The 23,318-nt window shown below is 41.3% G+C and overlaps 6 protein-coding genes across 9 annotated transcripts; 2 read left to right on the top strand and 4 right to left on the bottom strand.

Moving 5' to 3' along the window:
• Nucleotides 1-87: 87 nt before the first annotated feature.
• anks3 (ankyrin repeat and sterile alpha motif domain containing 3) lies at nt 88-5,336 on the bottom strand. 2 transcript variants are annotated; one of them, XM_046376725.1, is made up of 16 exons: nt 5,182-5,336; nt 4,568-4,765; nt 4,254-4,452; nt 3,873-3,994; nt 3,716-3,797; nt 3,436-3,553; nt 3,171-3,320; nt 2,740-2,865; nt 2,529-2,644; nt 2,270-2,434; nt 2,014-2,138; nt 1,776-1,917; nt 1,130-1,403; nt 966-1,037; nt 787-878; nt 88-700 (listed from the first exon to the last, which is right to left on the bottom strand). In XM_046376725.1, exons 2-15 carry the CDS (start codon nt 4,732-4,734, stop codon nt 796-798), a joined length of 1,941 nt encoding a protein of 646 aa, XP_046232681.1. In that variant the 5' UTR covers nt 4,735-4,765; nt 5,182-5,336; the 3' UTR covers nt 88-700; nt 787-795. The 2 variants fall into 2 exon arrangements, with proteins under 2 accessions (XP_046232681.1, XP_046232682.1); XM_046376726.1 differs by lacking the exons at nt 4,568-4,765; nt 5,182-5,336 and having other exon boundaries at nt 3,873-3,990; nt 4,254-4,393.
• A 602-nt stretch (nt 5,337-5,938) lies between these two features.
• On the bottom strand, nt 5,939-8,114 carry c21h8orf33 (chromosome 21 C8orf33 homolog). Its single transcript, XM_046376727.1, has 5 exons — nt 7,906-8,114; nt 7,085-7,566; nt 6,906-6,996; nt 6,572-6,718; nt 5,939-6,341 (listed from the first exon to the last, which is right to left on the bottom strand). The coding sequence occupies exons 1-5, from the start codon at nt 7,931-7,933 to the stop codon at nt 6,127-6,129; spliced, it is 963 nt and encodes a 320-aa protein (XP_046232683.1). The 5' UTR covers nt 7,934-8,114; the 3' UTR covers nt 5,939-6,126.
• A 1,275-nt stretch (nt 8,115-9,389) lies between these two features.
• Nucleotides 9,390-11,272, top strand: h3f3d (H3 histone, family 3D). The gene is made up of 4 exons (XM_046376778.1): nt 9,390-9,526; nt 10,304-10,446; nt 10,568-10,721; nt 10,814-11,272. The coding sequence occupies exons 2-4, from the start codon at nt 10,319-10,321 to the stop codon at nt 10,940-10,942; spliced, it is 411 nt and encodes a 136-aa protein (XP_046232734.1). The 5' UTR covers nt 9,390-9,526; nt 10,304-10,318; the 3' UTR covers nt 10,943-11,272.
• c21h16orf91 (chromosome 21 C16orf91 homolog) lies at nt 11,050-13,499 on the bottom strand. 2 transcript variants are annotated; one of them, XM_046376776.1, is made up of 2 exons: nt 13,005-13,499; nt 11,050-12,255 (listed from the first exon to the last, which is right to left on the bottom strand). In XM_046376776.1, the coding sequence occupies exons 1-2, from the start codon at nt 13,097-13,099 to the stop codon at nt 11,928-11,930; spliced, it is 423 nt and encodes a 140-aa protein (XP_046232732.1). In that variant the 5' UTR covers nt 13,100-13,499; the 3' UTR covers nt 11,050-11,927. The 2 variants fall into 2 exon arrangements, with proteins under 2 accessions (XP_046232732.1, XP_046232733.1); XM_046376777.1 differs by having other exon boundaries at nt 11,050-12,252.
• A 162-nt stretch (nt 13,500-13,661) lies between these two features.
• Nucleotides 13,662-23,312, top strand: LOC124052482 (uncharacterized protein C7orf50). Its single transcript, XM_046376772.1, has 6 exons — nt 13,662-13,786; nt 14,207-14,358; nt 14,453-14,551; nt 20,907-21,118; nt 21,735-21,816; nt 22,288-23,312. Exons 2-6 carry the CDS (start codon nt 14,221-14,223, stop codon nt 22,465-22,467), a joined length of 711 nt encoding a protein of 236 aa, XP_046232728.1. The 5' UTR covers nt 13,662-13,786; nt 14,207-14,220; the 3' UTR covers nt 22,468-23,312.
• LOC124052478 (G-protein coupled estrogen receptor 1-like) lies at nt 14,421-20,074 on the bottom strand. Of its 2 annotated transcripts, XM_046376764.1 has the most exons (3): nt 19,787-20,074; nt 16,678-19,247; nt 14,421-15,953 (listed from the first exon to the last, which is right to left on the bottom strand). In XM_046376764.1, exon 3 carries the CDS (start codon nt 15,796-15,798, stop codon nt 14,656-14,658), a length of 1,143 nt encoding a protein of 380 aa, XP_046232720.1. In that variant the 5' UTR covers nt 15,799-15,953; nt 16,678-19,247; nt 19,787-20,074; the 3' UTR covers nt 14,421-14,655. The 2 variants fall into 2 exon arrangements, with proteins under 2 accessions (XP_046232720.1, XP_046232721.1); XM_046376765.1 differs by lacking the exon at nt 14,421-15,953 and having other exon boundaries at nt 16,871-19,247; nt 19,787-20,044.
• Nucleotides 23,313-23,318: the final 6 nt, after the last annotated feature.

The raw sequence follows: 23,318 nt of genomic DNA, 5'->3' as shown, positions 1-23,318 counted from the left end.
TAACCAACCCCTCACTTGCACTGCGGAGTGAAATCTCAAACTAGACTGTCACGTGTTTGTACTTTAAAAAAATATTAGAAACTGTGGTAATTTGTAAATTTTATTGTCATAACTCTGCTTCTACATATGCTAGTGTCTACAGCATTACAGTCAAATGGCTTGAAAACACCTTTCCTGGTGTAACATAAGGATAATGATTAACTGACAGGTTTAACTCATTACTTTGATCTTAAGCTCTAAAAAATGCATTCAGCAGGACATTATTTTAAAACAGAGCTCTGCAGAACTTCTAACTACTCATTTTGACTTCTGTTATAAAATATCCCTTCGGTTGGTGGCATGAACATTTCATGAAGGAAGAGAGAGCAGTTCTTTAAGAATCATTTCACAGTATTACAGCCTCTGATCCACAGTCACATCAGTCTCTCCTCTCTAAGCATTCTCACAACCCAGCTACAGGAGTCCAGTAAATACCAGCACAAGCGTGTGAGGGCCAGGTACCCTTCCTGCCTGATTGTCACTTCCCTGTAGTGGTTGCCGTCCCTCTTGGCCTTGTCCACGCATGGGGAGTTCTGGTCCATCAGAGGAGCGGCAGGCTTCTCTGGTCCAGCAGGGATGGCCTTGTCTTTGGCCTTCTCCCATTTCCGTGAGATTGTTCAGGGTGGTTAGATCACCCTCCGTCAAGTATTGGCAAAAGCCTCTTGAGAGACAAGACGCTAGAGTTACTTTCTCTTGTTTTACCACTTCCACCCATCCACCCTGTGAGAGCTTGTTGTAAATACTCACCTTTGGAGGTTAAGGCCGTTCCCAGCTATCTGAGACTTTTTCAGGGGCACTCAGTCGCCTCAGACTCTGAAGCACAGTTTGCAGGGTCCCTGCTGTGATGATGAAACAACCAGACACCAGCATTAGACTTCACTGACAACACAGAAGCACTTTAATCACTGAACATTACACCCTCTTACCCAGTTCTTCCTCATAAGAATACAGTTTCTTCATTAGCTCCGCAGCTTTTGAGCGTGGCAGGCCCTCGCTGGCTGTAAGGAGAGGCAAAATTACTTTTCTCATTTTAATTCTTTTAATTCCAAAATGTAAAAGGTGGCATCCAGCACAGGGCACCTCAACTCACCTGGAACACCAGTGTCACCTTCTATTTTATCTTCCATGCCAGTATAAGAGCTGCTGTCCTCATCAGTAGTGAAACAGGGGAGCAGTTTAGTGTGGCAGGCCCTAAACTCTGCCAGTGTGGCGGTCATCTCCTGAGCCAGCCGGTGGTTCTCTACCAGCTCGGCATGGACCCTCCTCCATGCCATCTTGTCCTCCATGAGACATCCCTCCATCACAGTACGCAGCTCCTTCTCCTGAGACACCTGGCTCTGCAGGCTCGCCATCTCCTCACAGCGCTTCACAGGTGTGTCAGATTAATGCAGGAAAAGGATTTTCAGTTCAGTTCAGTAAAGAAAGATAGATAGATAGATACTTTATTGATCCCGAGGGAAATTCAAGCATCATAACAGCAGTGTAGGTTATTCAAAAGTAAGCAAACAAACAATCAAACAAGGCACAACTGTCAGTGGGGAAAAATAGACTAAACATACTAAATAAACTAACATATGCTACAGAAAGTACAATAGAGTGCAGAGAAAGCAGGTCAACTAGATTGACTGTGTGTAAAAAAAAACAAGAGACTAAAAAGCCACAGTGTAAACATATGTAAAGTCAAAAATGTGAAATATTTGCACAACAGTTACATTGAGTTTTTTCTTTGTAGTTACCTTATGCAACTGAATGGCCATCTCCTGCATCTCAGCCTCAAGTTGGTCAGCATAAGCTTGTTCCAGAGCATCGCTGGGTGGTCGAGCACTGCTGTGCCACCTTGCAATGGCCGAGGTCATCTTACGCTTAGGTCCAAACAATCTGCAGAGCAAGAATGGATTCAGCATTTCATACCATGCGAAAGCAAACACTGTATGTACTGGGGTAAATGTGAAAGAGGGGCCAGAGGTCTCTTACGTGATCCCTATTTCTTTGAGATCATTTTCAGTCAGGGTGAGAAATATCCGCAGGTCAATGTCTTGCTCTTCTAGTAAAGGGAGATACTTAGAGAAGCCAATTTGGTCCAAGAACTCTGCCAGGTCCTACAGGAATAGAGGATTTCCGGGCTTGTCAAGAACTTAAGACAGTCAAGAATAACCTGCCCATGAGTCACTCTCACACTGTCAGAGGTTATATTACTGATTCGTCAAAGAGTGAGCAAAGGTAGACCTGCCTTTGGACCAGTGTAGGAGGGTGGAAGACCAATATGTGACCTCATCCCACAGTTTGCTGTACCGCTGGAGTGAGCGGCATCGTTGCCTCCGTGGCGACTCTTGCCTTTTGAGTGATGGCCCTTACTGACTCTGCGAGAGCTGCTCTTCTTGCACTGGTCAGAGTCCTGGTGGATAAAGATACACTCTGTTGCTGCGATGTTTAAATCAAATCTGGAATTTGACTCCAAAACAGTGGGATTTCTGTGCTCTTGTGTTCACCTCATTACTCTCCACAGAGCCTTCCCAGTTGAGGCCCATCACATGAGGCAGGCCTTCACTGCTGCTGCTGCTGCTCCTCATGGTGGGCATGTCATTGTCAAAGAATGGACTGTCATCTGTAGAGGTAAGGTGCAAAATGAATTTCACTGGCAGCTAATATTACTTGGTTTCTGAATGTATTTCAGATTTCTGCTAATCGTCTGCTTTTCACCTCTGCTGCTGTTGCTCTGGCCGTCCAGCTCGTTGATGGGTGAAGTCACATCACGGTAGCAGATGCCCTCACTCCGTTCACCAGTGTCACGGTATGTCGTGTATCCTGGCGGCAATGTAGCAGGTTCTGTGAGGATAAAGTAGTATTAACAAACTGCTGTCCTGCACAGTAATTAATGGCAAAATGCCAGTAAGTGAATGTTTTGTTTTTTTTACAGCATAAAGCTGTCTACTTAATTGCAAATATCTCAATTTGTGTCAGATTTTCTAATAATTTCTGTGATCTCTTTTTCAACACTAAAGAAAGAACTTTCTGTTGTGCACAAAGTAACTTACTAATTATATTTCCTAATAAAAAAAAATACTGGAAGCACTACAGGCCTTGTGACTGTGTATGAATACAGGTTGACTGGATGTCTAATGTGACACTACCACACAGTTTGCTGGTGCATCCTACTCGGAACTTGGCGACGGCCTGGGGTCCATCATGGATGCTCATGCCTTTAGCTCTGTTTCGACTCTGCCTTATCCTTGGCGGTGCGCTGTCCGAATCCTCTGAGGAACTCATGTCTTCAAAATGCCCTGACAAGTTGAAACACACAAAATAAAAATATAATAAAAGAAAAATCAAATAATAATAATAAAAAAATCTTAAACATAAATAAACAGTGAGAAATTAAGCTGTTTAAACAAGTACCTGGTTTGATCCTTGGAGTACGTGAGTCAATGAGGCTGACGATCTTGGTATAACCGTACATCATGGCTAAAGCACGGGCAGTCTCTCCTTTAGCATTGCGATCATCAACTTTAACTTTCTGTTAAATAAATAAAACATGTCAGGATCATAAGTCGGTACCTCTGAGTGAGACTCTTCTTTGTCTAAAAAACATCACCCATCCTAAGTAGAGAGAAAATTTCAGGGGCTGTGGTTTTGTCTTTGAATAGCAGAGATCATATTTTTGAGTTAACCAACTCACTTGATCAAGCAGGTTCTGAACAATGATTTCATGTCCAGAAGTAGCAGCCTCCATCAGGGGAGTGAAACCAGATCCTGGCTCCCTGTGGATGAAAGAATGATGAACCTCTGTCTGACTAAAGTGTTGCAGTAGTTTTGGGATGAATGAAGACTCTCACTTGACATTGGCATCGGCATTGTTATCCAGCAGGAACTTGACCATCTGCTGGTGGCCTGTGCTCGTGCAGTGGAACAGAGCGGTCCAGCCTCGAGAGTCTTTCAGCTCCAACTCAGCACCTTGCTTTTGAGGTAAGAAAACTAAAGTCATTTTATACTCTGAGTAATAAAGTACACTTTATCAAGAAAATAACATAACCGTCCTCCTATCTTTATCATAGAAGAATGCAGATGCTGAAACTTTATCAACTTAGTCACTGTAAATTGTGGCCATATTGCATGGTGATTTTGCATTAAAAAAAACCACATGAACATAAAAACATCTGAATTGCGATTTTAAATACACCAACATAGCCTAGCGTGAACTGTCTGAACTTTTGTACCTGAAGCAGAAAGTATGCAATACTTTCATTCCCACAGCTTGCAGCCAGCATCAGTGGGGTTAATCCCTTGGCTGTAGTAGCATTTACATTCACACCAGCCTCCAGCAGAAGATTTGCGATGTTGTCGTGGCCAATGTAAGACGCATACATCAGTGGTGTCCACCCACCAATGTTCTTGCCATCCAGGTCCACCTCACGTCTGAAAAGACACCAAGATCATAGTTATCAATACACATTGTTTAATGTGCCACAAAGGCTGTGGAAGAAAGGACCACAGCGCATGAAACTGTTGTTATTATTGTGGAGTCACCCACCTTTTGATGCACTCTGCAACCACGTCGTACTGGCCGATGGAGCAGGCGGTGTGTAGGTCCAGGGGGACAACCAGCTCCGCAGGTCGCACCAGGGAGTCACCCAGCCACAGGGAGAGGCTAGCACCCAGTTGCTCTGATTCACTGGCTTCGTCACTTAGCTCAGACATTTTCTGCCTCTTCACTCGCCCCTCCACACACCTGAAAACAGAGGAGGCCCCGAGACTGAGCACCGACCGTGAACCAAAGTCGAAATGATGCCCAAACCTTGAATTCTGATTTTAAAGGCACGTTATCTGAATCTCAGAAAGCGAGAGTGGTTAGAGTTGTGGCATTTAGCTTGAGATAAACATTCAAATAAAGCCTAACTATTCCAACTTCTGACCTACAGTTACTTAAGGCTCCGGCGGATTTATATCTTTACTTGCTGTAACTCTCAACTTGGCTCTTTTGGCTAGCTGAACGCTAGCTTGGCGAAAAAGCCCATTAGAAACTTTTCCTCACGATACAGAAACCAAACTAACTATTAATGATATGAAATCTTCAAACTGTAAGGCAACAACCTAAACGAACTAATATATTACAATGTAGCCGAATGTCAAAAGTTAAATACTTACAGTCAAAAGGCAACGTTAGCGTCTTCTCAGCGTATGAAACTTTTTTTGTTTTGTGTGTCACACTCATTTGTGCTCGAGTTGAACCATGTTCCGCCCTTTCCTGCCTAACCTTTTCCACAGCTAAAACATATCTACTGGCCAATCACATTTTAAACTTATTCTGTCACCCGGTAAAAAAATATTTTAGTTGTTTGTTTCCGAACCTTGGTGTCAAGGAAGGAAAAAAAGTCACACAGTTTATGTTATTATTGATTTGAGCTTTTTGAACATATATTGGTATTTAAAATACTTAACTTTTTCACCTCTTCATGGCTTTTAAAAATCTTTAAAAGCATAATATGCAGAAACGTCCATAAAAGCCGTGTATGCTCATAAAAAAATCCTCTCACACATCACACTTATCATCAAACACACGTCCTTTGCCTGTATTTTATTATTATTTTGCTGTGTTTGCGATAGTCGATTGTTGAGTCTCGTTCCCAGGTCATCACATACTGACATTTTGGGTTGGAGAAAATGAAATTTAGCAGTTGCTACATATTATGCCTCAGTGTAGTAGTACCAGACTGCCCCTTATTAACCTCACGTTTAGAAATATGACAGGTGTAAAAGCATAATTAACTTTAAGCAGACTATATCTGACATGCAACCTTTAATGTTTAAGTATTGGACAGGCCTTCTGTAAAACTATCACAAATGATGCTTTACTTTTAACTGGTTGGTTGCACATTTCCACACTCAGATTAAAAATACAATGAAAACAAAACTTTTTATTTTTCGAAATATGTTACAAATAATGACTTTCAATGTTTTAATATTCGCATTGTGATTGTAAGTGACATTTTTCTCCCATCATCTCCAGTGGAGCCCCTCGTTTCAGGGGTTTTTTGTTGTTTCTATCTCAAAGAATGTCCAGCACGCAGAGAGGTGTCTTCAGAGTATAAATCAGAGAAAATTGAATCGAAACTCCTCCTTGGATGGAGTAAAGACAAACGCTGATGCCTCCTCTTGAGTCTGTGATATCTGGTCTGTCTGCTGGCCTTCAGCTTGTTGCAGTTTCTCCTGTGTGGCTGATGTCTGGCTTTTAACCCCAGCTCTCCGGTGGAAAACACACTTTTTTGGAGACTCTGATGCAACTTTGACCTTAGCTGATGCAATTTCTGATGGGATCAGAGAAATCTGTCAATTAACGGCACTTCAACCACATGTAAAATTTCACAACATGGATCTTTTTACATGTGAGAAACTTTTACTGTACACTCTACTTGAGGTCAACATAATAACAATAGTTTGAAGGGAGAAATAAAGCTGTTAGCTGTTTTTTTGACTGATACCACAACATCAGCCAAAGCGATTAATTGGTCAACCCTTACAGCTACAATCGACTCACCATTCTGAATAAGTTTGTATTGCTTTGTCTTCTCTTCTTCCATTTTTTTCCTGTAATCTCCAGTCATAGCTCTCATCACCTGCCTCTTCTTGGCCAGAGGAGCTTTGGAGCTTCGTAAAGTCTTCAGGGCACGCGAGGCTTCCTCCTCTGCAAAGGAAAAAAATATTCAGTCTTTTGGTGCATTTGTGCACCTCAGAACATGGTCAGAGTAATCATATCACAAATGTATTTTATATTTGAGCCTATATTTACAACATTAAACCTCTGAGCAGACGAGCCAACAATCATTTTAGCGCCAAGTGCAAACAGATGACGTCTGAGGTAATCATCATACTCTGTTTCGGTGTGCCCTTCTGAGACCTCATTCCCAACTCCAGCTGCTCAATGCACCAGTCCAGCTGTCTGTTCAGCTGCTCTTCTGCACTCTGAAAGACATTCAGACATCAGATCAGCTAACTGGAACTGAACTGAAACCCGCTGTGATTACTTTGGAAGAATGCTTCTAATACTGACCAGCTCCGTGTCCTCGCCTTCTTGACTCCCCTCAGCTGAACTTGGCTTCTGTTGTGGCTCCGTGCTATCTGAGGGTTTTTCCACCACAGATTTCTTCTTCTTCTTCTTCTTTGCTTTTGACTGCACCAACGATTCAGGTGGAGAGCTAACATTTTGCAGCAGGGAAGGCTTTTCGCCTTGGGTGCCTTGTTGGCTGCCTGGAGTAGAGGTGTCTGGGGTCTCTGTCGTCTCCATGTGCTCTACAGGTGCAGCAGGAGGAATCTGAAAGTTGAAAGCAAAAGCAGAGCCCTGTCCTGTAAAGGTAATCTTGCTCCTTGCTGGTTCGGTCCTGTCTGATGATGGAGATGCAGATGTTTCTTCTTGAAATCCTTGTGAGTTGTCAGGGAGGAAATTAAACCTGAAAGTGTTGTCGCTGGGAACCCAGAGGGGCTTGTCAGCTCTGCCGTCGACAGGAGCGGAGCTGTTTGACTTGGGTTCAATATCTGTCGAATGAACATACAAAACACACACACACAAATATTAAAACAGATTACTCACTGTGTTGCATTGCAATAATGTATAAAAGCAGACACAGATAAATGTATAACAGAGCCTAACGTCAATTAAAACATTCAAGCTCTCTTGTAAGAATCGAGTTAATTTGATTTAAATCAAACTGGGAGATAAAGACGAACTGCGCTCTCAATCTTACAATATAAAATCCAAACAAATAAATTTCCTAAATGCGGCCTATAATACACCACACTCGTGCATGCAGCAAGGCTCGCATGAAACACATTTTGCTTATGTTGCATAAGGCCTGAAATGAAAACATAAGGTACCTAGAAACAGCAGCCTTCGCTCGGTCATGCTGATTCTCCCCGTGCGGCAGGATTTCAAGCAAAAAGCGCCAGTTAGACTGAACTATTTAACTCGATGATGCAGGGATACACACATAGTCCATGGGCCACGTTTTAGTCGATATTAATTCCAAAAATACTAGCAGTTTCTTGGTTTCCATGAAGACATGTTATGTTCAGAAACTTACCACTGGTGTCACGTGAGAATAGGCCCGTCTTGTAATATTTCCCCAACGCGTGTCGTTCCGCTCTCGTGACCTACATGGTCGACTGAGTGAATTCACACTCGTATGACTTGTACATTTTTATATTATTGAAAAACTACTTTTAGTCAGGACAAACAAACAAACAAAAAAATAAATAAATAAAAATACGCAGTAATCACAGATCGATTTGATATTCCTCATAGATAAATAAAATAAATGACAGCCTTTAAAAACAGCAACAAAATTTATAGGGGAGAAATAAGACAAACAAAAAAAATGAAAGGGAAAATAAAAAAAGAGTAGAATAGTAAACACTGTAAATAAAGACTATAAACGTTGCTAATAAAGCTGACTTGGGAGTAACAGGAAAGGTTCATTTCACAGACAATGAAACAAGCTGATTTTGTCATCAGGTTGTTGGGGGCTGTGTGCCCTCTGTATCAGCTCCCAGCTGAGCCCTCCTTTTTCAACATGGACACAAAGGGTCAGGCAGTTTGTGTCCTGTTGCCTGGTGCCTAACTCTGCCCTGTCAGAGTTGTTTCCTCAACGCTTTCTGTGCCAATAGGAACACTGTCAATGCATAAAATTAACAGGCTCTATCAGCAAATGCGTGATGCAGAATTTGTTTGTGGTACTCTGTACTAACTCAATGACTTGTGGTGATGGTTTTCCCTAACCGTTTGTCAGAGACCTACAGAGATACCCTTGTTTTATTGGTACATTGCCTGTGTATATAGGTGGTGTATACAGTATTATGGTATGAACAACGCTATACTTAATTTATACTCTTTGGCAGGGGTGCAGATTGAACCCAAATATAATTTTATGGACTCTCAATACAACTGGCCTGTGAATGCAGACATTAATCAGAATAGCCCATGTGCTGTAAAGTATTCCCCATCTACCATCACTTTGCACTGACTTACCAAGTATTCTCCGATCCATTATTTAAGATTTCAGTGCTTTCCATTGTTCAATGGGTCATTTGTTCCATTTCGTCCCATTTAATGAATGATATTTCATTGGTGGGCATCATATTTTAAGAGATAATTTGATACAGCTTTAAAACCAAAAGTTAATGCGAACACTGTGCAGACTAGTAAGAGACAGTTTCAGGTTAATGAACGAATGCAATAAACATGTCGATATCTCAATTTAAAAGATGAAACTTCTTGTCCCATTGTATTTCAAATCCAGATGCAGCGACCGCCTTTTTTTCCTCCCCTGCTAATCACATTCCATCAGGGATTGAGTTTTAACCAATCCTGTCATTTCAGAGGCGGGACTTGGAGAGCCACTCCGCTCAAGCTATAAATACCACCTTCTGTGCCCTCGGGTGATATAGTCAACCGACACGCAAGAAGAGGACGTCGTCTTCCCGGAAAATAAACACAAAGGTAACGTTAGAGTGTTACTAAGCGGTGTTGTGGTTTCCGTGTTCGGTATTTATAGTCATCAAGTATTTGATGTACTTTGATTCCCAGGTCGTTAATAAGGTTAAATTCGCTTTGACTGGTGTCCTGTGTTAGCTATTTGACAACGAAACGGCGCGCTGTAGCAATTGGCTAAATGTTAGCTACGTTTGAGCTCTTCCGTACAAAGTTTTCTCTCCAAGAACCCCGCGATATTACATTAAACGTACTGTCGAGGTTTAATTCACGTGTATGGTTATTTATCGAAACGGCTTAAATGGCATTGATGTCGTAATGTTGATGTAAACCACTGTGGTGGCTACCTGGCGCCATTTTGCAACCGTCCATGCTAGCTTTAAATTTGCTTGCTAACGACAGCAAAGAAACGTGTGTTTCCCCTGTAGCTTAATGGTGGCGGGGCTTAAAACAGGCTTGTTTATAAATTAAAGCCATCGGTGTGTCGACAGACGCTGTATCTTCTGTGTGATCATGAAGTGTTGCGCAGTCAAATGGAGACTTTTGTCAATGTAACCCTCGCTTTGTCTGTGCTGATAGAAAGGTTTGTTGTGAAAAATGTATTTGGAAATTATGTTTTGCTTTATTCTTTTAGTACGAGGGTCATAACTGACTGATAATGACACCGCGGCTATAGGGTATATGTCACTGAGGCGGTAAAGCGGTCTATTTAAGTATAATAACGAGGGCAGCTTTTAAGGGAATTGAAATTGTCGTTTAACTTTTTTGATTTTATTTTTTTTAAAGACCCGCAGGTAAAGTATGGCTCGTACCAAGCAGACCGCCCGTAAATCTACAGGAGGAAAGGCGCCGAGGAAGCAGCTGGCCACCAAAGCTGCCAGGAAAAGCGCGCCATCCACCGGTGGAGTGAAGAAGCCCCATAGATACAGGTACATAGTCAGAAGTGATAAGGTTTCTCTGGTGGAGGGGCTATTGTGATGGCAGTTTTCTGTTGCTACAGATGTGATGTGGTTTGGAAACTTAAAAGAAGCACTTGGTTTGTTCTTGCAGGCCAGGTACTGTTGCTCTGCGTGAGATCCGTCGGTACCAGAAGTCCACTGAGTTGCTCATCAGGAAGCTCCCTTTCCAGCGCCTGGTCAGGGAAATCGCTCAGGATTTCAAGACAGATCTCCGTTTCCAGAGTGCAGCTATTGGTGCTCTGCAGGTATGGCGCTTGTGTTACACATATTGTTTATTTAACAAGTTTACTTTTACATTTGTTTCAAAAGTATAACTGACTTTCTTCTCCCCATGCAGGAAGCCAGTGAGGCATACCTGGTTGGACTGTTTGAGGACACCAACCTGTGCGCTATTCATGCAAAGAGGGTTACCATCATGCCCAAAGACATCCAGCTGGCCAGGCGAATTAGAGGAGAGCGCGCATAAACGACTGGATTTTACCTTTTTAGTGGGGGTGGGTGGGATTGATTGGGGTTTATTTTGTAAATCTTGAACTATTACCAGCATGTGTGCCACCTAATTTGTCATTTGTAGTTTTGGGCATGTTTTTTTGTACTTCATTTGTCATTTCACTCTTTCCTCTCAACACTGTCCTGTTCATTGTAGAGTAGAACTTAATCTGTGTAAATGCTAAAAACAATATTCCACTGCCTTTCTCAGGTCTGCAACTCAATTTTAGAATCTGTACCTTTCAATCCTGTGTGTGCATGTCATAGGATTTCTTGTTGTGCTGTAAATAAACTTTCTGCTACCTCAGATTCTTGTTTTTTTGTTTTTTTTTTCTTACTCTCTTTTTTGTGTGTGGGGGGGTCGATCAGTGTTTGTACTGTGTGTCTAAGAACATAAATTTAAAAAGTGGTTAAAACTGCAACACGAGGAGTCATGGTCAGTTCAACCGAAAACACTGGATCTTGTACACTTGGTAACTAAGGCTAAATATACAGTTTCAGAGCATCATTACTCAATAGTCCCTTAATTTTCTGGAAATATCCTAACTTGTATAACCTAATTTGTAATGCAAGAGCAGACTGACATCTCTGGCAGCAGGTTACCTGCTTTCAGTTCACAGAACTGAAGTCCCACTAGCTTGAAAATACATGTGCAACAGGTAAATCATTTTGATCTAAGTATTTCTGAGACACAGAGTAATATGTAATTAAGGACACTTATAGACAGGCATACCATACCCAAGTACAAATAAAGGCATTTTAATCCACATATGCTCAACCAATGTATGGTGCATAACATTTTCTTTAGGGGAAAAAAGAATTTTGAGTTTCCATAGCATTAGATGGGCTCACTGCTACACTTTCAGTGATAAGCAATAACTCAGTATCACAGTCAAAAATACTAGAGCGACACTTGACAATAAATACAGCCTAAAATACAAACATCCAGAGTCCCACATTTGTTAGCTTGGTTTATTTTCCCCCTCCTCTTCATCTTGAAGGAAGCCTGGTAAATGGGTAAACAGATGCTGTTCCAGCTTTGCATCGATGTCAGTCTCTTCTCTCAGTACACACCACAGAAGGAAGCTGATGGTTAATAGGCTGATGGGGAGGACTTTCCACCATGGTCGCTGTTCTTGGCTCCCCAAGGACTGTTGAACTTTCCAGGATCTGTGACTGGCTTTACTGGTGGAGAACTTGATGGGCTCAGGGTTTATCTCTTCATTGTCATCTGTGGACTTTGCTGTCCTCTGAGAGGTCAGAGCAAGAGACCGCACACCGTTCAGTCTGCTGAGAGAAGGATAAGTTTATTTCATCATTTAATCATTAGTTAAGACACTGCCTCAGTAAAGTGTGGAAAGTAGCTTTCCACACTTTACTGAGTTGTACTTGTACATCTGTGCACACTTAATAACTATGAACGAAAATTTTCATGTGTGCTTGCACAAATCACACAATATATTATCTTTAATCTTTTTAGCTTTCATATACCAGACAGTGATGATGCCATGGCAAACCTGCATTTGCTCTAATGGACAGAGACATAGGTAGACCTACATTACAAGTCATAAATGTAAGCCTTGGAAGCAGGCATAACTCAAGATGTCATGTACTGTACTGTCTTAAGTACAAACAAAATCATTGGGTCAATGTCAGTAGAACCAACTCCAAAATGTGCGATCTGATAACAATATCAGGTCCTACTGCACTGTCTGATAACACTCCGCAGACAGAACCTTCCATAACAACATATCAACTTAACTGTATCTATGGGATCAGATATTTTGGTTGATAACTATTGAAAAGTGTGGCTCTATCTAACTTCTTCAGAAGTACCATTTATGCAAATACGGTCACAGCTTTTAAAACTATAAGTAACAAATATTCACAGACACAACACATCTTAAATTTCATATTAGCTGACAAAATCTGAAGGTTATAGAATTTGTTGTAACAATCATAGTAAGTATAAACCTTCTCACTGAGTCACGAGACACCCTGAGGTAGCGTGATTTGGAGTAGCTTACCAAGACACTCACCTTACGGTCGAAGTGGTGTTCAGATTAAATATCACTCGACCGGAAAAAGCGCGCGTCAGTCCACCGAAAATTCGTCCTGCTGTTGTCGACATCATGGTCAACTGATCATCTTAGGATACCCGACTTCAGGTCAAAGAAACCGAAGGTTTTGTTATCAAATGCACCTTGGTTAGGTCATGTAACTCAACGTTGTGCAACACTGAATTCTTTCCGGAGTCGCCGTTGAACGCTGGTTTAGCCGTTCCACTAAAACGCAAGGGAAATTCCGAAATCACTGGACAGAGTTCGTCTCACTAATCCTCATCGAACATATCGTTATTATCGTCTTATACTGTTTACCACTATTAATATAGTGTTGGGATTGAAAAAACGTTTCAACGTATTTACCAGAATAGCCTATATATGCATATAACAACCTTACCTAAACCCAGCTGCCACGGAAACCTTAGTAAAAATTCCCATTTTGGCCTACCTGCTATATGAAATGTTTTGTCAACTGCTAACTAACTGGTAAAAGGTAAAAAAAAAAAATAATAACTCAACTTAATGAATCTCAATGGTATTTTGTATTGGATGAAATTTCAGTCATTAGTCGAATCTGCTTTACATTATCACCCGTTTTTAGTACTGCAAGGGTTTTTGAAGCGGCCACCCTGTCGACCAATCACAGAACAAAGAAAGATTTCGTCCAATCACGCTTTGCTTTAGCTATATCACTTCCTGGTTGAATTTCCATGCTTCTTGTGTGCCTTCCACAGGTTAACACGTTTTGTGCTGGCCAAGTAAGTATGTTTTTATATAAGAACGGTTTGGTTCACGAGTGAATGAGTTTCTGTGTTTATTGTATTTTTATGCGACGGCCGTAGAAGTCTTGGTGCCCAGTGTTCTTATTTTGTCCTATGAAAAACTTTACATTTTTCCAGTGAAACGAAGCATATTAGTTTGCGTGTTCTTATGTCATAAGGACACCAGGCTGTCGGCAATAGTAGGCTAAAGTTGGGAATAAAGAAATTTCCATGCCATTAAACGCGTTGTCCAGTATAGTCATTATGTTTGTCTGTATTAGTGTCGTGAAATGTTTAATACGGCTAAAGAAAAATGCGTGCATCCCCTTCCATCTCGGATTGTCTTTCCATTTAATACAGTATACAGTATGTCTGCGTTTCTGTCTTTTAAGAATATGTTTGTGTTTTTGTTTGTAGGAGCAAACTAAGCCATGGCCAAAGACAAATCTTTTAAATCAGACAAAAATACACCTAAAAGGAAGAAGTTGAATTCAGTTGGCAGTGACTTTAATATGGAAGAAATGATGGACACTAAAATACAAAAGAAAAGGAAAAAGATGGAAGTGGAGGTAAGTAGCACAGTTCTTTGTACTGTTTTAGATTACGCCACCTGAAAATACCAAAATAATAATAATAATAATATAAAATTTTTATTCAATTCAGGAGGCTCCTGTACAGATCACAACAGATGATAAAAAACAGGAAAAGAAACGAAAAAAGAAACAAATGACAGATCAACTGCAGAAGGCAAAGCCAATTGAGGTAAGAATGTTGCAATTAATGTATTCAGAAAAGCTTCCACAACATTTGAATTGTTATTAATAATAACCGTCTTTACGCTCATAGCACAGACATGTTGCTATCTATTATCTGTGTGACCCACTGTATTTATTTGAGGGGAGTAAAACAGTTTGTGGAGGGATGTTTGAGCTTAAATTTGTGGACTGGCTTGGTCTATCGTGTGTTTCATGTATGCTGGTGCTTGCAGCTGATACGTAGATAGGTTTTCTGGAGGTTGACCTGTACAGCTTGGTCCATCTGCTTCTCTGCTGGAGAAAAATCCTCAGTTTATCCTGAAAGGTCTCCCCAAGGAAACCATAGATGAGTGGGTTCAGGCAGCTGTTGGAAAATGCAGCCAGCCTGACCACATGACCTGTCAGGGGGTAGTCCTCCCACAGAGTGCCACCGTCTGTGTCACCTCTTAGAAGGTGAACACTTACAAACACATTTTCTGGGAGCCAGCAGAGGAAGAAGATGCACACAGCTGCTGAAATCATCCGCAGGGCTTTCTGTCTGCGAGGCCTCTGATGCGGGCCTCCTTGCTGCCTCTGGCTCTGCTGGAGCACCTGTGCTATCCTCCAGTAGCACACACCCAAGATGCAGAAAGGCAGCAAGAAACCCAGCATCACCTCCAGCCACTGAATCTGGGTCACGTTAGCGAAACAGAAATGGAGTTCACCAGCGTGCTGACTTTGAGCTATAGCAAAAGGAAGCATGGTCAGCAAAGACGAAGACGTCCATATAAGGCAGCAGCTGAGGCGTGCGCGTGGCATGCTGCGACCCATGAAGCCAGTCAGTGCTACAAACCGGTCAAAGCTCATCCAGGTTAAGAAGAAGATGCTGCTATACATGTTGACCTGCTGGAAAAGATTCATGAAGGTGCAGAGGCTGGCAATTTCGTAGTAGCCCTGCTTCAGGTTGAACACTTCAATTAGAGAGTCAGCCACAAGGATGAGGTCGGCCATGGCCAGGTTCACAAAGTAGAGATCTGGGGCTGACAAACGGCCTTTGTGGTCCAGGTTGACCACCAAGATGAGGATGTTCCCAATGAAGCCAACAGGGAACAGGATTATAGTGTAGAGACTGGAGAACAGGAGACTAATATTATAATGCTGATGGCTCTCTAAAGCCGCATGCAGGAAATCAGAGACAACTGCTGTTTGTGTGTCATTTAGTTGAGCAGTCAAGTTATATTCAGTTATGAGTCTGTAGTCCACTTGCATGGTCATGTCCACATTCCACTATTGTGTTGATCTTTTAAGTTGCTGTAGTTCTTAGTTTCCCACAGGTTTTTAGCCCCTGAGAAGTCTGTGTTGCCATCCGTTTCCTCTTTCTGCACAGTGGTCTTCTAGATGTACAGTGGTGTTGATGGCCACACTTTCTTCTAAACAGAAAAGATTAGTGCAGGCAGTCAAAAGTTTGTTTCCAGCTTCTCAAAACTTAGATTTAGTATGAATGAACAGATACATTATCAGTGAATGATAGTAGATTGCACACAAAAGTTGATGGGCACTTTGGAAATTACTTTGAGCAATTTTGGATTAAGGGTTGTTTCTTGTTTAGATGTGAGTGATTATACCCACTCTGACTAAATGTCATATCAGACCAGACTTCCTTTATATACCATGCCATTCAGTATTATCATACATGATCAGTTCCAAAACAAGCTCTTGTCTTGAAAATATGTCAGATTTCCGGCAGTTTTGAAATTTATTTCGGAGTGAAGATTAATAAAGGGTCCTTCAAAGTATGATGTGTCCTCCTTGTGAGTAAAATGGCAAAAATGTCATAGTGGGGCACCCTGGAAGTCTAGAAGTTTAAGGCGACAACCAGAGCAGGAACATTTATCACACACTGTCCCCATTTTCTCTCTCTCTCTCCCTCCTTGTTTTCTGACATCAACTGTCTGACTAAAAGCCTTTAATTCTTGTTAAGTTACAGCTGCTTTTAGATTACATTCAGGTTACATTGGGTTAAAAATGGTACAACTGAAAGATACAGCGACTTTAATTTATAAAACTATAAGACACTATAAGTCAATTATCTTTGGCCTAAATCAATTTGTTATACGTACACTTTGACATTAATATCATATAACTCAAACTTACCTTTAACTGTAGTGTTCTTGGGTTGCATTGTCTAATCCTCCCCGTCCTTGTGGTTGTGACTATATCAGGTGTTACAGTAAATCTAGAGACGTGTTGTGGTACCACCCACCACTTACAGTAAGGTACACAAATGCACAATGCTGACACACTCTCTCTCACACACACACACAAATCAGATCTCTTTAGCCCAACATGAAAATATCATGACTTTGGCTTCACTTTATTAGCAATACAGTAATTGATCATATTGTACACTGGTATGTGTTTTTCTAAGAAATTATTATACTGCAAAAGTAATTATGTCATGTTAGAACCTCAAACCAACTTGTCAACACTGGCACTGAAGTGTGAATGCGACTATGATTGTGGAAAGTTGAAATATATAAATATGGGAATTGCGGCACTTATAGTGAAGACAGGCTGACAGCATATTTACACTAAACAAGATGAAGGACAGACGGGAATATTTTTTCTGGATTCAGAGTACTTAGCACCAAAAGAAAGTTAAATTAGCTTTTGCTTTGTGTTTTGGATTTCATACACCTGTTTGAGACTGTAGAAGATTTACCATGTTATTGCTGTAGCATCTGAAGATTTTCTCTCACACACACACAAACATATATATATATATATGTATATATGTTATATCTATGCCACTATGATTTTAACTGTGTGAATGAGGTCTGACATTTCACGTGATGCCAACATCTTGTGCAACCCGGTTCCTATGTTAATTTTCCTACTGGTCCCTGGTTTTGTGCTATTTTGTCTTGGCACCAATGCACTACATGATCCATGCAAGTCAGTTATTCCTAGAACTGGTGCCCATCACTTTCTTGAAAGGAGTTGGAAAGTTGGTCACTTGTTTTGGTTCTTTTACAGCTTTAACAGTAATGACATGAAGAACATTGACACTGTGGTACTAAACTTGGAATCTGGCTTATATTTTCCTCTACTGAATGTTTCCTATTTGGCATTTTGGGAATTGCAGAGGTTTTTCCAGGCATTTAGTCTCAATGAGGTTCTGTGCAGATCTTTTCTTGGAAAGAGAGTTTGTTCTCATAGAAGAGAGGTGTGTTCAAGAGCAGGTAAAAGACATATAAGACTGTACATCATACAAACAGTAAGTCATTTTTGACTGCCTAATTCATATATAAACATATTGTTATTATAGGAACATTACGGACTGTACCAGTATGTTGCACAGATGTGATGATGTACAGCAGAATATTCACTTACTTATTGTATAGTAAAAATACACAATAAACCAAAACAAAAATATTTTAGCAAATGTTTCCCAAATAGTTTTGCCAGCTTTCAGCTACTGGAGACATTAAAAATTAGAATGCGTATATGTAAAAACATGTACATTGTCACCTAAGAGCAAAATAACCAGCTAAAGTGTTTAAAAAAATATAGTAAGAATATGTCTAATCTATCAGATGTTCAAAGTCTTTAATTGACTGCATCAGAAGAGTTCTCTTGTCAAAGAGGAGTGTTTTTGTCCTCTATGACTCTATGTCCTGCAGGGTGTCCGTGATCTCGATGTGGGGAGCTATGATGTTTCTGTTGGGCTGCGTGCGCCCTGGACTTCGACAGCAATCTCTCAGCTGCCTAAGCGCTCCGTAGAGACTCTCTCGAAACGGCCTGTGCATGAGCAGCACGAGCAGCAGGCTGGTGCTGCTCCCCGAGAACAGCACAAACTCGGCCACGCTCACAAATGCTCGCTCATGAGGGCTCAGCTCCTCCTTCCCAAGTTGTGCTCCTCTCACCAGCACCACGCTGTAAAAGAGCTGGCAGAAAAACACAACCACTGTGACTGTCAGGAACATAGGACCCTCTTCAGAGCCGGAGAGAAAACGTCCTTTAGATTTCCACTGACGGAAGCAGCCACCTATCAAAAGTCCCAGTTGGACGATGTAGGGAATCAGAAAAACTAAGCACAACCTAGTAGCTGGATACAAAACACCAGCACTAACTAGATCCATAAAACAAGTGCTCTCTTCCTGCAGACCATGGCAGGGTCCGCGAAGCCCAGCCAGCAGCACAGAAATAAGGATGGAAGTCAGGGTTACCAGAGCCACGCAGATCCTAGGCTTCCTCAGCAGGGCGTGGGATGGCGGATCCAGAGTTAGGACGTGAGCCACCAGCACTAAGACCAACAGGCTGCATAGAGAGATTGCGTTGATATTGAAGGAGAGAATGGCACAGCCCAAACCTGTGGTCCGCAGGTAGCCAGGCCTATAAGCCACAGCATGGAGAGACAAGAGTAGGAGTAGCATCTGCAGGCCACAGTAGGCCCAGAGCAGGCAGTCGAGCCAGGCTAGCCGTCTTTGGGCTCTGTAGGTCTGAATGAAGCTGTAGAGCAGGAAGCATCCCGCAATGAAGCCCAGCCCAGCCAAGAAACTGTAGACATAGTTTGCTCTGGAGGTCATATCATTGGCTGCAATTACATCTAACTCATTGGTATGCAAGACTGTTGAAATGGAAGTGGCCATGATGGTTGAGCTGTCATTAAATGGAGGTGTGGTGCTCCTCTCAGTGTTGAACAAGTCTGCAGTGTGATTAGACTGAAAATGGAAAGAGAAAACACCCACTGATGAGATCCCGTCCTCTGTAGCATCACCCTCCCCTCTTTGTTGAGAGCTGAAATCTACTTAACTATCAGCAAATAGTTCAAATAATTTGTGTCCAAGTATTCATCACCTTTCTTCTCCAAATCAGCTGCTCTTTTAGTGCATAGAAATAAGTTGGAAATGCATTGTGTGGAGCAACCTTGTTTGCGTAATTAACCTATTTTATCAGCTGTTCATGCATTTTAAACAGTGTTTAGTTTTACTCAGCCTGTGTATCATACATTTCCACAGGAACATACTCTTACCACATGAGGTGCGAACATTTCCTTCCTAAATTAACTCGGAGTTGAGCAAAAAATTTGAACTTAACTGGGAAGTCATTATAAATCTCTAAGTATACACAGCGCTGACTAGATTTAATAAATGTTTTATTACTAAAATCTTTTCTGTAACCGCATGTCCCTGTTGGCCAGTTTTTGTATGTTTTCCTTTGAGGAACTGTCTGCTCGTTTAAAACACATGTTTTCACTCACCATTTTTTTTTTTTGCTTTCGTCACCCGCTCGTCTTCTGTTTGTATCCACCAGTCCGATGCTGCGGAGCGACTCAAAGCTCTGAAAATGACGCTCGTTACATGGACACGATCACTCGCAGTGAAGGACGTTTATATTTCTGTGGCTGTGGGCAATGCACTGCCAGCATACTTTCAGAATTACTTTGTTGTCATGTGATCAGAATCTTTTCCTCCCCTCCCCTTTTTTTCATCACGGTGCAGACTGAGCTCCGTTAAATCAAAGAGCATACTGAGTCCCTTGTTTAACTTCCTCTGAGAGTTAAATGCAGCCTTTAAGTTGTGCTGTGGTTTCTGGCTAAGGCGGTGAAATGGTTTTAATTCAGTTTTCTTTAGACTTTAGAGTTTTTTTTTTTTTACCAAATATCAGTTATTCTGCAGGCACATGGGGAGCTAGAATTTTGTTTCATCTTGTAATAAAGTAAAACATTTCTTTCTTTTTCTCGCTGTTAGTGCTGTTTCTCTGTCATGAAACTGAAATCCAGCTTTTGTTTCGATTCAAAGTTCACTCACGTAACACTTGTTTTTTGTGTTGCCTTTGTATCACTTGTTAAAAACCTGACTAAACATGTGGCTATTTTTAAACAGTGCAGCTGTGTCAAAATGCAATGTGAAGGGGTGTTGCAGCACCACAGTGAACTTTACCACACAGTATAAATGCCTATAATGCTCATAACCTCACAAGGCTGTAGAAACAGGAAACGTCCCTCTGAGCTGCAGCGCAACAGGAAGTGATCCGGACCCAAAAAGTGCATTTAGCTTTCATTCATCTTTACACTGCAGAACAACAAAATGTCACATTTAGTGTTCAGTCAGAAGACTTCAAACTTAAGATATTTGAGGCTCATGAAAGAGGAGCTCTGCACTGACCCAGAAAACTGTCACATAATTGAACATTGGCAAGAAACAGCTCTGAATGTACACAACAGTGAGATGATTGTTTTAACATTTTTCTTATCGTTCAATCACAGTCAGTACAAGCCATTTAGTTCACACGAACACAGAAAATGATAAGGGTCTATAAAGGAAGGTCTGTTAACATAGATAACTCTCATGGGCTTTTGTTTTGCCTTGTTGTGCCAGATTTCAGATCCACCCTGTCACCCAGAGGGGCCACAAGGGCCGGAGGGAGAGGAGGACTTGAGCCCCGAGGAGAGGCGGGTCCTGGAAAGGAAGATGAAGAAGATCCTCAAAAAGGAAGAGAAGAAGAGGCTTAAAGCAGAGGGAGAACCTTTAAAAAAAACAGAAGCATCTGCACCCACTGCACCTCAACAGGCCTTGGATTACCTCACCTGGTAAGAGCCAGTTTTATTTTGTACAGGACAGGCCCCCGGCTTATGAAGAAAACCAAAATTGCCCCATTTGTGTTGTACTTAACCAAGAAGGAAGGAGTAGATGGCTCATATCAGTGCACATATACAATATTTATATTCACTAGTCACCAATAGTCCAAAACCCAGAGTCCTCATTCACTGTCATAAATGACAAAGAAAAGCAGATGTTTTTGCTTGAAATATCATTGTAACCATTAATTAGTTATCAGAATAGTAGGCCACTAATTTTCTTTTGATCAGCTCGTCAATTAATCAACTAATTGTTGCAGCTCTACAAGGCTTTAGACAGAAGAGAAAGATTGTGCTATAAACTTGAGGCACTGAATCAAAAATCTGTTTGTGCTGACCAATCAGGCAGGTTCTAATGAAAGATGCTGTCACATTGTATGGTGGGAAATGTATGCTCGTTGATCCATATCCTATACTGCTTTGATTTTGACTATGCTTGTTCTTTAGAACAAGATCACTCTTTTGTCCAGGCCTGTGTTATGTATGTGGGAGGACAAAACACACTATAAAACAACCCAGTTTTCTAGCTCAGACGTTGAATGGTCTTGCACTGGTTTTCTCTTTGTAGCTGGGCTGAAAACCGCACAGAGTGGAAGTTCCAGAAGACCAGACAGACATGGTTACTGCAGCACATGTTTGACCTTGAAAAGGTAAAAACTAACCTGCGTGGGCTCTTTGTGATGGTGGATTTTTTTTTTTTATTCTTTTTTTTTTAAGCTGAGGAAGTTGTTGACCTCAGAGCTGCCTTCCTGTTTTGATTAGTTTGTGAGTTACACCCACTCTCTAAAGAAACAAAACGAAACTCACAGTTGAGCTATTGTCATTTGAGTTTTTGAATAGTTAATTGAAGTATTCCTGAATGATTTCAATGAATTTATGTAATTCTTGTAATATCAATCTTTATGAGCTACCCTGAAGATATATATAAAAATGTTCTCTTGTGCTACCTTTTAAAATTACTTACTTACTGATTTTGATGTACATTATAATGTATATTCTCTATCAGTAAGTATTTATTTACATACTCGCTCTTTTATTGGACATAGACAATCATAGTATGTGAATTAGTGGGCAGTGACAACATTCAATCAGTGTAACCATTTAAAATAACTTGTGCTCAGATTCCAGATGAGAAGTTCTCAGTGCTGCTGCAGTACCTGGAGGGGCTTTGTGGTGGAGCCAGGGACACCACAGTGACAAAGGCCTTGGCCATGGTTGAAGAGTCAGGACAAGCAGGAGAGGACAAGACTGCCCAGCAGAGGGCGCACAGAGCCAGAGAAGTTATTCAGCTGCTCTCTTGAGCCCAGCACCATCAAAGAAAGACGTTGAGATGTTTGATGATCGGTGGACTGGATTATTGCCCCTGGTCTCAAGGACTAAAACTGTTTCACATGTTGTATATGTAGTTTTTTGGAGTTTTCCTTTGAGAAAAAGGATGACTTTTGACTTGATTATTTTTGATCAGTATTGGTAACAATTTTTAATTGCAATGTGCCTAAGTTACTTTTTCTTCACCATTTCTTGATGATATTACCAGGCAGGATCAATCAGCAAGAACATTTTAGAAAATATGAAATCTTAAGTTATTTTCTTAAATTATTCTGGCTGCAGTTACACTGAGCGTATCCTGGGGACAGTAACTGATTTTTCACACCCATTTCCAACTCCAAATGTAAAGAGTTCGGATTCCTGAGTCCAGTTTTACCATTATGCACAGGTGAGGAGAGGAGAAAGCTGACAGACTGTCAGAGTTAAATGTCTCTGGAATGCTGTAGTCGAGACATGTTTGTACCTGTCAAAGCCCATAATCTGTGAAGTCACTGATGAGAATAACTTTTCTTATCCACTGAAGGTGGATGAGCGTGATAGACATGTTTTGTTTTACAACTAACTTGTCATTATAAGTCCCTCCGGCCCAGGGCAGACATAACATTCAACATTCATATTCCTTACATGTGTGTTTGTATTTATCTGTTAATTATAATTAATCTTGTCTATACCCATTGCAGAGATACAGTAGGAGTGGGAGTAGCTGATAGTTCTGGCTGCAGGACCAGGGTGAGCGTAGGCCTCCTGCACTACAAAGACACATGCTTTGACTCTTAACTTAGGTTACAGACTTTTCAGGAAGGAACCTGAGTCTCCAAATGTA

This window comes from Scatophagus argus, chromosome 21 (assembly GCF_020382885.2).
Source record: "Scatophagus argus isolate fScaArg1 chromosome 21, fScaArg1.pri, whole genome shotgun sequence".
Lineage (NCBI taxonomy): Eukaryota > Metazoa > Chordata > Actinopteri > Scatophagidae > Scatophagus > Scatophagus argus.
The sequence above is the reverse complement of the archived record's forward strand: the minus strand, read 5'-3'. Positions and strand labels throughout refer to the sequence as shown.